The 11,335-nt window shown below is 46.6% G+C and overlaps 1 protein-coding gene across 1 annotated transcript in view; it reads left to right on the top strand.

Annotated features, from left to right (window-relative positions):
- Nucleotides 1–3,001: 3,001 nt before the first annotated feature.
- Nucleotides 3,002–11,335, top strand: part of GPX7 (glutathione peroxidase 7) — a 47,043-nt gene continuing 38,709 nt past the window's right edge. The window contains exon 1 of the mRNA XM_043963571.1: nucleotides 3,002–3,212. Coding sequence (XP_043819506.1) covers nucleotides 3,045–3,212 — 168 coding nt within the window. The 5' untranslated portion in view covers nucleotides 3,002–3,044. The remainder of the gene's footprint in view (nucleotides 3,213–11,335) is intronic.

Below are 11,335 nucleotides of genomic sequence, written 5' to 3'. Positions count from 1 at the left end.
GGTTAGGGGATCAATTAGAATCAAAGGATATCAGCTTAGAAGGGATTTTTGAGATCATTGTGTCTAACACCTTAAGTATAAGATGAGGAAACTGGAACTGAGGAAAGGGGAAATGACCTGCCCAAGGTCACATAGCAAGTTAGTACCCCGGTCTCCTGATTATCAGACTGGACCTCTTTTCATGAATGTGTTGCCTCAGGTGAAAACTCTAAAAAGAAAAGCCTTCAGGACCGGGTGGTGTCAATCTATAAAGGTTTCCTTATTAAATATTAAATATTTCCTGTGGGATTTGAATTGGGTTCAGTACTTCAGGAGAGGCAAAGACAAATCAGGAGGTGAAAAAAGTGAATAAGTTCTTGAGGGGCTCGGAGATGAGTTGGGGAGAAAAGACATCCCAGGATCTCCGAATTCCAAGAGTCAGCTAGTCCTGTCTACACCAAAATATAAATCTCTCCAACTGCATCCCTACCAAATAATAACCCAGCCTGCTTTGGAAGACCCCAGCGATGAGGAGCCCAATACCTCTTGAGGCCGTCCATTCCATTCCATTTTGAGACAACCCTCATTGTTGTGGGAAGTTTTCTCCTTACATTGAGCCAAAATTGGCTTCTCTGTAACTTCCCCTCATTGTTCCCAGCTCTGCCCACTGGGGCCAAGCAGGAGGCTGATTTGCCTTCCACATGACAGGCCTTCAGACACTTAAAGAGAGCATGTCCCTTTCTTCCTCTCCTCCCCCACCCCCAAATTAAACATGCCCAGCTCCTTCGCCATCCTCATCATCTTTCTCTGGACATGCTCCATTCTATCAATGTCCTCTTGGAAATCTAGTACCCCAACTCAAGGGAAAACTCCAGTATGATTGGGCATCACTTCTCTATTTCTGGATACTAGGCCTCTCTCAATACAGGCTATGATGAAATGACCTGTCTTGGCCACCGTATCACACTATTGAGCTTGCTGTCCACTAAAGCCCCCAGATTGTTTTCCAGATGAACTGCAACCTAGCTAAGCCTCCCCCAGCTATGCTCCAGAAATCATTATCCATATTAAGATGCCATCCTCTTCACCAGCTATTAGTATCTAAAAACTTCCCTTCTGGGGTCCTTGCTTTGCATCAGCTTTGGGGAAGAAAACAACACCTGCTGAAGTCTTCAGGTTCTGGTCCAAGGCTTCTAATCCTTACAGAATTCGAGAGTTTAGAAGGGACCTCGCTGGCTGTCTGGAAGGATCCTTACTCTCAGGAAGCATTCAGGTGGCATCACTTATGCCAAATCACCAGAAGTGAGTAGATCATGGCTATCCATTCAGCAAACATTTCTCATTCACATACATTTATTACGCACTGAAAAAGAAGTAGAGTTTATGTAACACATGGTCCCTGGAGATTACAGCCCGGTCATAAAATGGGTATCTCACCAAATTTCTTTTACAAATGAGTCAACAAAAGCCTGGAAAGGCAAATAATGTTCCCAGATGAAGAAACTGAGGCTGAGCAAGGGGTATTAACTTGTATAGGTCTATTGAATGAATGAATGTGATTTGGCCAAAGAACGTAGATATTACAGCAGTGCCTATAGCAAAAAAGTATTGGAAAAGTAGAGAGAAATCTAATTTGTGATCCAGGTCCGCTAGCTAGTTTAGTGGCCTTGAGCAAATAATCTCCCTGAGGCTTAATTTCCATTTTCTCTCTCTAGTCCCAGTTTTCTCCCTTGTAGATTGAAGAGGTCAGATTGAACCATCTTTACGATACCTGCTAGCCCTAACAGTCTATATTCTACGTTCTAAAGTATCTGCCAACTCTAATGTTCCATATTTTAAGGTTCCTCTTAGCCCCGGAATTCTGTTCTAAGGTTCTGTGAAGCTCTGGTATTTGTGTGGAAAAGAGAAGACTTACTGCTGTTAAATCATTCTGGGCAAACCCCAACCCTTGTCCATCCTCATAGTGCACAATCTTGTGGGAACCAAAAAGGAGACAGGTAGCAGCAACCACTAGCCTTGGAGTCAAAATATCGGAGTTCCATTCCAAGACCTGCCGCTTTCTAGCCACAAGACCATGGGTAAGTCAAATTCCCTTTCTGAACTCCTAGGGAACTCTCAAAAGAGACCTTCGTCCTCACTGGGAGGTGGCTCTGGGTTCTCAAAACTTCTGCCATGAGAATGCCAACTACTTCCAAGCATCTCACAATCAATATCTGAAAGAGATCTGAGAGGTCCTCTTTTCCCAGACTTTCATATTTGACAACCAAAGAAACTGAAGCCCAGAGAGGGAAAGTGCCCTATCCCTCCCCCACCCTGGGAATAGGTGTCATTGCTCGTCTGTTGGCACCAGGTCCAGTGCTTCCACCACCATACACCATGGCTACCACCTTCGGACAATGGTTGAAGCCCTTGAGCCACAGCGGGATGGATGGATGGAGGGAGGGAATGCTATGGGCCCCAGTGTGGAGAGGCACCACCAGATATAATGGCTGTTTGGAGGAAATTCACTATGCATTCCACCAGCCACAGGTCAGTGGCATTACTAGGTTTCCTAGTAGTGGGATACCTGGGAAAAATTCAGATTCAAGGGATTAGAGTTTCCATCAGTTTTGCCATTTACTCTGTATAATCCTGGACAGGTTAGTTCTCCTTTGTGGGTGTCTGGCCTCTCGGATCCCTTACAGTTCCTTTCGAAATTCTCACGATCCAATGAACTGGATTTAAACCCAACTTTATAATTTAGCAAGATGACTTCAGGCGAGTCCCTCTGCCTCCCTGGGCCTCAGTTTCCTCCTCTGTAAAATGAGATTTGACAGCACCTCCAAGTCTACGAGCAACCTGCGGCTCTTTGTCCTGGCCAGCCCAGGGTAGGGACTCCCCTTTCACTGCCCTTGGACTCGAACTTGGTGCATGGGCCCCGCAGGCGCCCCGAGCGCTGGGGGATGGGGGGGGGGCAGCGCCACGCAGCCCAGCCCGAGCCGCCGCCTCCTGCGCTCCTCCTCCTCCTCCTACCCGGCCCGGCCCGGCCCGCCAGCCCTCCCTGTTGCAGCGCCCCGAATTGAGCCATGCTCGGCCGCCAGACTCCTTGCCGCCCCCTCCCCCTCGCCCCCCTCCTCCTCCTCCTCTTCCTGGCCTCCCCGGCCAGTCCGGGGCCCAAGGAGAGTGACTTCTACAACTTCAAGGTGGTCAATATCAGGGGCAAGTGGGTGTCCCTGGAGAAGTACCGCGGCTCGGTAAGTGCGTGGGGCACCGGAGCATTCACCATCCGCCCCCACCCCCACCCCAACCCCTCCACACTCCGTACACTCCTTGGCCCCTGGCTTCAGGCCCCAACTCCGAGGGGCCCAGGCTGGCTCTGCGGCAGGGGCATGGCTCCGTAGGACTCGGGCCCAGCCACAAGATCGAGACAGGACGGAGGGGACTAGAGTTTGGGGGGGGGGAGTGTTTGGAGGGGGCGGAGGAGGGGGGATGGGCGCGCCTCTCGAGCGGCTGGAATCCGGCTCGGATTTCCCCCCCAAAGCGGTAGAGCAGCTCAGAGTGCTGGCCTCCTGAACTCTCCTCCGCTAACTGCCCGGCCCTCTCCCACCGGCCTCCCTTGGCCGGCCAGCAGCAGCGGAGTCTACGTGGCACGCCCCCGCCCCGGGAAGGGCCTCAGCCCCATTCCCACCCCCGGAGTTTCCGAGGGGTTCAGAGACAGAGGATGTAAAGGAGAGGCCCCGCAGGCCTCACTCGGTCCCAGCCTTAGCCCCCTGGGCGGGGCTAGGGGCTGCCTCCTCTCCGAACCTCAGTTTCTGTATCTGTCAAATGAAAGTGCTGCTTCCTGCACCACCTCTCCAGATCACTGGGTTACTGGGAGAATGAAGAGGGACACCCTTTTGTGCCAAGGCTGCGTCTCCACGTTAGTGGGCAGATCACTGCCTTAGAAGCCAGAAGACCAACTCCGGCATGAATTGAGCTGGCTGACTGGGGCAGTCCTTTTCTTCTCTCTTTGGTACAATAGGAAAAACCTCACCGACTGTCCTGGGTGCAAATGGGCTCCCACTGGGCAGCCAGGGCCCTGGCAGCAGGTGGGAATGTGGTGAGTGCTCCTCTGAGACACCAACAAGGAGCTAGTGCTGCTCTCCCCGTGTTACAGACATTCCAGGCTAGATAGATCCTTCAAGGCCAGTTAGTCTGGGCTGGGTCCTACACCTGGAGAACTACAGGTCATCTAGCCTCTGTCAGAGGGCCTGCTGTGCTGTCTGAGGGGGCAGGCAGCCGGGGCCACGTGGAGACAGCTCTGTGGTAGGAAGTCTTTCCTGATATCCCGCCTAAATCAGCCTCAGCAACTTCATTGCTCTGGGGCCCAGCGGAACAAGTCTAATCCCCCAGATGTAGTGGAAGGAGGGCTGGGCTTGGAGTCAGGAGGAACTTGGCCTTAGAATCCTGGCTTGGATGCTTGATAGGCTGCGTGACCGTCTAACCCAATCTGGTTTAAATCAATATAGCTTGACAAGCAATGTACCAGGCAGTTTGCTCGGTGCCGAGCACACAAGACAAAACCAGACATTCTCTACCCTCATGAAGCTTACATTCTTTTCTTTTCTTTTCGCGGGGCAATGGGGGTTAAGTGACTTGCCCAGGGTCACACATCTAGTAAGTGTCAAGTGTCTGAGGCTGGATTTGAACTCAGGTCCTCCTGAATCCAGGGCTGGTGCTTTATCTACTGCACCACCTAGCTGCCCCTCGAAGCTTACATTCTACTGGACTCGTGGGATGTGGGGAGAGATCATGTCTTCCAGTCATTAAAAGTAGAATCATCTAAGGTTGGAGAGAGCCCAGACTTATGGACTCAGGAGCACCTTCTGTTAGCAGATGGCTCATTGGCAAAAACCACCTAGTGCCTGCTTTCAAGGAGCTTGTGTGCATAAATAAATAGGAAATATATACAAAGGAAATACAGAAAACTAGCCTCCTGGCAGAGGCAGGGTGGAAAAGGCCACCTCCAACTCCCATCTCTGACATTTCTATGGGACTTTGGGCAAGGCAAGTAACCTCCTTGACTCTCCAGCTGTCCAATCAGGGGGTCGGATGAGAGGGCATTCGGGGCTATTTTAAGAAGGGCGTAGCTTCCCCAAATAAGGAGGTGATCTCCCACTGTCCCCTCCCTGGTCACATACCACATTTGGAGCATTGTGTTCAGTTCTGAACACCACTGTTGCAGGACATTGAGATGCTAGAGGGCTACCAGGGTGTGGAAGTGTCTTAAGATCATGTGATATGAGAGCAAGTTGAAGGAACATGGCACGCTTAGCTTGAAGAAAAGGCTGGGAAGCCATTATGGCTTATGAAGGGAGGTTGTACGGAGGAAGGGTTAGATGTGTTCCCAGGAGCTCCAGAAGGCAGAAACAAAAGCTTGAGGCAGGAAGAACTCCTGAATAGAGCTGTCCCCAAGTGGAGTGTGCTATCTGATGGCCACTGCTTGGATATGTCTTGGTGGGGATTCCTCTTCCACCATAACATATCCCATCATCAGTCTAAACGGCCACCAAAATCCCTTCTAACTCTCAACTTCCAGGACTCGGTGACTTCTAAAGGTCCTTCCCTCTCTAAAAAAGAGCAATGACATGACAAAATAGAGAAGTGTGAAGGGACCCTAGACACGATCTCTCTCAGCCTTCTCAGTTTGACAGAGATAGAAACTGAGGTCCAGAGGGGTGGTGAATTGCTTAAGGTCACACAGCAAATTAATGGCAAACCTGAACCTTGGTCAGCCAGAATGAGTGGTCCTTCCAAGATGTTATGATAAGTCAATTCAATGCAATTTAATTAAATTGGTTTCAACATTTATTCCAACCAGCTCAAAACTACCTTTGGTACTAGAATGGGGCTGTCTTGACATTCCTTGCTCAGAGCATCTCATCATCCACCTCTGTGTCTTTGCAAGGGTTGTGTCCCCTATCCCCAAGTCTTGACTCCATCCCCTCCTCACCTCTGTCTACAGTGTAAGCTTCAAGAAGACAGGGACTGTTTGTCTTTGGGCTTTAGATGCCAAGGGCCTAACACAGTGCCTGACACAAAGTAGGTGCTTTGTCAGTGATTTTTCTTTCGTCCATTCATTCTTTCAAGTGCCTACTATGTGCTAGGTGCTGGGGATGCAGAAAAAAAGGAGAGCTAGAATGAGTGAGAAAAGAAGCTGATGCCTTGCCGTGCAGTGCCATGCTAGATGCTGTACTCTATTCTTGCCTGCTTTGCTGGAGGCCAGTTACCCCAGTCCTGGGCAGAATCCTGAAGGGGGCAGAGTTGGTCTAGTGCCCTACCCTGTATTGCTTCTCTTTGCTTTTCCTCCTGTTTGAGAGGCTCAAAGCATCTCCAGGTTAGAAGCAAACTCAGAGATCATCTAGGGAAGCAGTGGAATAGAGAAGAAAGGAAGCTGGTTTGGGATTCGTGGGATCTGGGTTCAAATCCTGGCATTGCCATTACACTACCTATATAACCTTGGGGAAGTCACTACCCCCTCAGTGGGTCTGTGTTTTCATCTGTAAATGAGAGGACTGGAGGAGAAGGCCTCCAGAGTTCCCTCCAGCCCTAGAGCTAGGAATCCAGTCCAACCCATCCTGGAAAAGAATCCCCACCATGATATCCCCAGCCAACCAACCCGGCATTTATTCCCTGCCTTCAAGGAGTTCTCATTGTAATGAAAGAGACAACATGTAACTAAGTACATCCGAGATATAGATGTTGTAAATGGAAGTGAATCTCAGAAGATAACAGCTTTGAGCTGAGTCTTGAAGGAGACCAGGGAAGTTAAGAGGAGGAAGTAATGGGGAAGAGCATTAGAGGCATGGAAGATAGCCAGCACAAAGGCAGAGGTTGGAAATGAAGTGTCCTGGGTGAGGAATAGCAATGAGGTCAGTGTATTGGGATGACAGAATACATGGAGGGGAAGTGTAAGGGTAAGAATACTGGAAAGCTAGGAAAGACTTTAAATGCCAAATAGAAGACTTTACATTTCCTCCTGGAGATAATAGGGAGCCACTGGAGTTTATTGAGTAACAGGGAGGGGGTGACATGATCAGATCAATGCTTTAGGAAAAGTCACTTTAGTAGCTTCCTGGAGGGTGGATTTTAGGAGGGAGAGACTTGGAAGCAAGAAAAACAGTTAGAAGGCTACTGTACTAGCCCTGATAAGGGTCTGAATTAGGGTAGTGGTTGTGTGAGTGGAGGCAAGATGAACATGAGAGATAGTGTGAATGTAGAAAGGAAAAGACTTGGCAATGGATCAGGTATGTGGGGGTGACTACAAGGAAGGAGGTGAGGATGACACTGAAGATGCAAGCCTAGGTGCCTGGGAGGATAGTCTCAGTAGTAATAAAGAAGCTGGGAAGAGGGAAGGGTTTAGAGGGAAAGATAATGACTTCTATCTTGGCCATGATGAATTTGAGATGTCTACGGGACATCCAGTTTGAAGAAAACCTTGGGTGAGTATTGTCACAAAAGCCTAGAGAGAAGGCAATTGTCAGCCTCAAAGGCTGTAGAGAAGCCAAGAAGGATGAGGACTGAGAAAAGGCCATGAAATTTAGCAATTAAGGGAACACTGTTAACCTCAGAGAGGTCATTTTCAGTTTAATAATGAGCTCAGAAAGCAGCTTGCAGGTTATGTGAGAGAAGAGGAAGTGGAGACATCAAGTATAGACCCCTTTCTCAAAGAATTCCATCTCAAAGGGAAACAAGGGGATAAAGTCATGAGTCTGATAAGATAGACTGGTAATAGTTTGAGCTTTAAAGCTAAACAGAAGAGCTTATGTTTTATTCTATAGGGAATAGAATTGATTATGAGAGTGATAGGGTCAGATCTACACTGGAGGAAAAATTACTTTGTCAGCAGTACATAGGGAGTGGGGAGAGACTTGAGGCAGGGAGACCAAATAGGAAGCTGTTGCAACAATCCAGGTGAGAGGTTCTGGGGAACCTGAACTGAAGTTGTGGCTGTGTGACTATAAAGAAGGGGACAGGTAGGTGTGGCAGATGTGAAGATTGAAATGGGATCCAAACACTCTCGAATGCTCCTTATGAAAAAGACCCTGCCCCTCTTCAGGCAGCCCATTGTAGGTTGGACAATTTTGACTGTTACAGAGCCTTACCTGCCTCTTCTGTTCCTGTACAGAATTTCCCATCCTCCTTCACACGCAAAGCCTTATGTATCCTTATAGGTCTCACGTGGTCATTTCATTGTTTGAATTTGACAAGGGGATCCTAAGGGAGAGAAAAAGGAATGACTGGTTAAAAGTGAAATTTAAAACATGGCAGCATCTGAATGGTGGAGATAATTTGGAAGATTAACAGAGTCTTCTAAGTGCTTCTCCAATGATACTAGATTTTTAAAAGGTTGATTTAGGTCCTCATCCTTCCAGGTTCTCAATGATTAAAATGACTCTCTGGGATAGGGATGGTCATATTTTTTTTCTTCTTGACAGTAGATGGCTTTCAAATTCCAATCCCAATCAAGGGGATGCATAAACTGGACCTTGCAACCCATTGTGACCTGAAATGTAGACCCTATGAAGCTTCACAAGCTTTTATAATTGGAAATGGACCTCAGGACTCACTAAAACTAACCTGTATCTAAAGCATGAAACCTTTTGATATCATCACCAAATGGTCATCCCCAACTCCAGGGAGGAGGATCTTCACCTCATGGGGCTCATTCCACTTTTTAAAGATTTTCCTGTCATTACATTTAAACTTTATCCTTTGCAATATTGTTCTTTTTAGGCCAAGCAAATGAAATCTCATCCATTCTCCCTTTGTCCAGGAGCCCTTCAAATACTTGAAGAGAGCTAATACATTGCCCCTTGGGTCTTCTCCAGGCTAAACAGTCCCAATTCCTCCAACTGATCCCCAAATAGCTATGGGATCCTACCCATCCTTTCTTTGAATCCTTTGACATCTGCTCTCCTATGATAAAATTGATGTGCATGTCAACTCTACCCGGCTTTCTTCTCCATCTATATCTCACATTCTAAGATGGAGTGTTCACTTCTCACCATCTCCCACATAGTCCCCATCATTTCTACCCAGGCAACCACTTCCCCCTTGTTGGTGAGAATCAGTCAGTATAGACATTTCCTTCACTGATTTCTCCATCTTTTGTAGCATGAAATTATTATTTATTAACTCAAGGAATTATTAACTGCTCTGCTTTTGGCAGAAAAGAGCTCCAACAGAGATCTGTCTGGATAATTGAAGGTGTCCATCTTATTATTTCATGCCTTTATGCCAGATCTATGATCTGTTTCCCAAAGACCTTAGCTATTTCCTTTTTCTACTGGTGGTCCATAATATATTCAACTGACCATATAATTTCTATTTCTTCCTTAGTTGATCTCTCTCAAATACTCTCTACCATGTTTTCCCTTTCTGTTCCTAGATTTCCACATAAGCACACCTTCTTAATATTTACATATGTATGCCTACATGTTATATTATATATGTGATATTGGATCTTCTTAATATATAATGCTACAGAAGGCTTCTCTGTTGGCTTATAATAAGATATGTCCATGATCTAATGTTGAGTCCCACTTAGCCAAGTCTCTGTGATGCCAATGATATTGATACTTTATACCACTTTATGCTGTTTGCATATTTGAGGCTATAGGTTTTATGGCTGGCCTTTTTTGGGGAAACCTATCACTGGTGCTACTGCTGTTTCTTTAGCTACATTGTAGCTACTCTGGATGGTATCTAGTTTGATGGAGGTTTTCTCCTCCCTCTGTCCTTTTCAGTTTAATTAGAATTATAAGACTCCAGGCAAATAGATTCTTATCAGTCCCTGGGAGATGTACTTCATCCCTGGCCAGGAGCCTGTCACTTTTGTATTTTAGGCTGTGGTCCAGAATTCCAAATCCCCTCAGCACATTTTGAACCAGTTGTTCATGTTTCAAATCTGACTTTCTCATCTGAAGCCCTTGCCTTCTATCACAGCAAAAGTGATAAAAGTACTACCTGTTCTCCTAAAATCTTATTTCTTGCCTGAGCTTTCATCATTCTTAGCAATGATTTCTAGGTTCCTTCTCAAAGTATCATTTGTGCCAACAAGTATCACCAGACATGGGAGATAATAGTCCTCTGGTCTGACAAGCTTTCTGAAGTTCTCTCTCATATCTTGAATATATGCCAAGGAAAGGAAGCAGATCTCTCTATTCTTGTGATTAGGATAACAAATGAGTTGCCCTTGTACCCCTCAGCAGGAAATCACTAACTACTAGTCCCCTGTTTTAATTCTGACCCTTTCTGAATGGTGGCTGCTGGGCATTACGTGAATGATGCCCTCCAGTTCAGAGAGTTCAGCTTTTTCCTCTTCAGGAAGAGCCTCATACCTGTTAGTGAGCTCCAAGTGTCCAATAGTCATTCTTATTTCCTTTCTCCACTGCGTCACATTCTCCTACCTTGATGCCTATCTACCTCTTCAAAGAGATAAGTCACTTGGCCATGGTAGGAATGAAACTACCAGTCCCTGCAAATTACACCTTGTTCTCCATACCTGCTGGGAATGAGATGCCCAGTTCTTGATTTTTCTTGTTGGTAGATCTCCTGGAGATTTTTTTTCAAACCATGGGGAATTTTTTTGTATTAGCTTCATCTACTCAGTTTATAGCCCATATGTACCTAGTGATTTACATGCCATCTCCCCCATTAGACTGCAACTTCCTTGAGGGTGGAGACTGTTTTTTGCCTTTCTTTGGATCCTCAGCTCTCAGCACAGGACTTGGCATATAGTAAACAATAAATGCTTGGTGACTAACTGACTCCTCAATGTATTTGGACCTTTTTACCTCCATAGCATGTTTCTACCTTGTTAGCATCTTGACATCCACACCAAACTTCCTTTCCCTTGTCTTATTAGCATCTTACCTTGTTTGGCTGACTTGTCTTCCTCATTTCCTTAAGGCACTTTTCCCTGTGCCTTAGCTCATCCCTCCTTTCTCAAGTCCTCCTTCAGCTTGAGTTCTCAGATTCCCATAATTTCAGTCATGGAAAGGATGTCAGAGGCCATCTGGTCTAACTCATCCCTGATCAAGAATTCCTTTTACAACATACTTGACTTATGGTCATTCAGTGTCCACTAGCAGACCTTTGGTGAGAAGAAATGCATGATCTCCTGAGGCAGTCTACTTCACTGTTAGTTTTCATTGATATTTTCCTGATATCCAGCTTAAGCTATACCTCTACAGCTTGTACTCTAGATTTGCCCTCTGGTGCCAGGCAAAACAAGTGTGATCCTGCTTCTATAAAAACCCTTCAGGTAGTTAAAGCTCCCAACCACATTCCCTTGGAACTTCTTTTCTCTAGCCTAAACATTGTCAGCTCTTTC

This window comes from Dromiciops gliroides, chromosome 4 (genome assembly GCF_019393635.1).
Source record: "Dromiciops gliroides isolate mDroGli1 chromosome 4, mDroGli1.pri, whole genome shotgun sequence".
Classification (NCBI taxonomy): Eukaryota; Metazoa; Chordata; class Mammalia; order Microbiotheria; family Microbiotheriidae; genus Dromiciops; species Dromiciops gliroides.
Note: the sequence above shows the minus strand (reverse complement) of the source record. Positions and strands in the feature narration are given on the sequence as shown.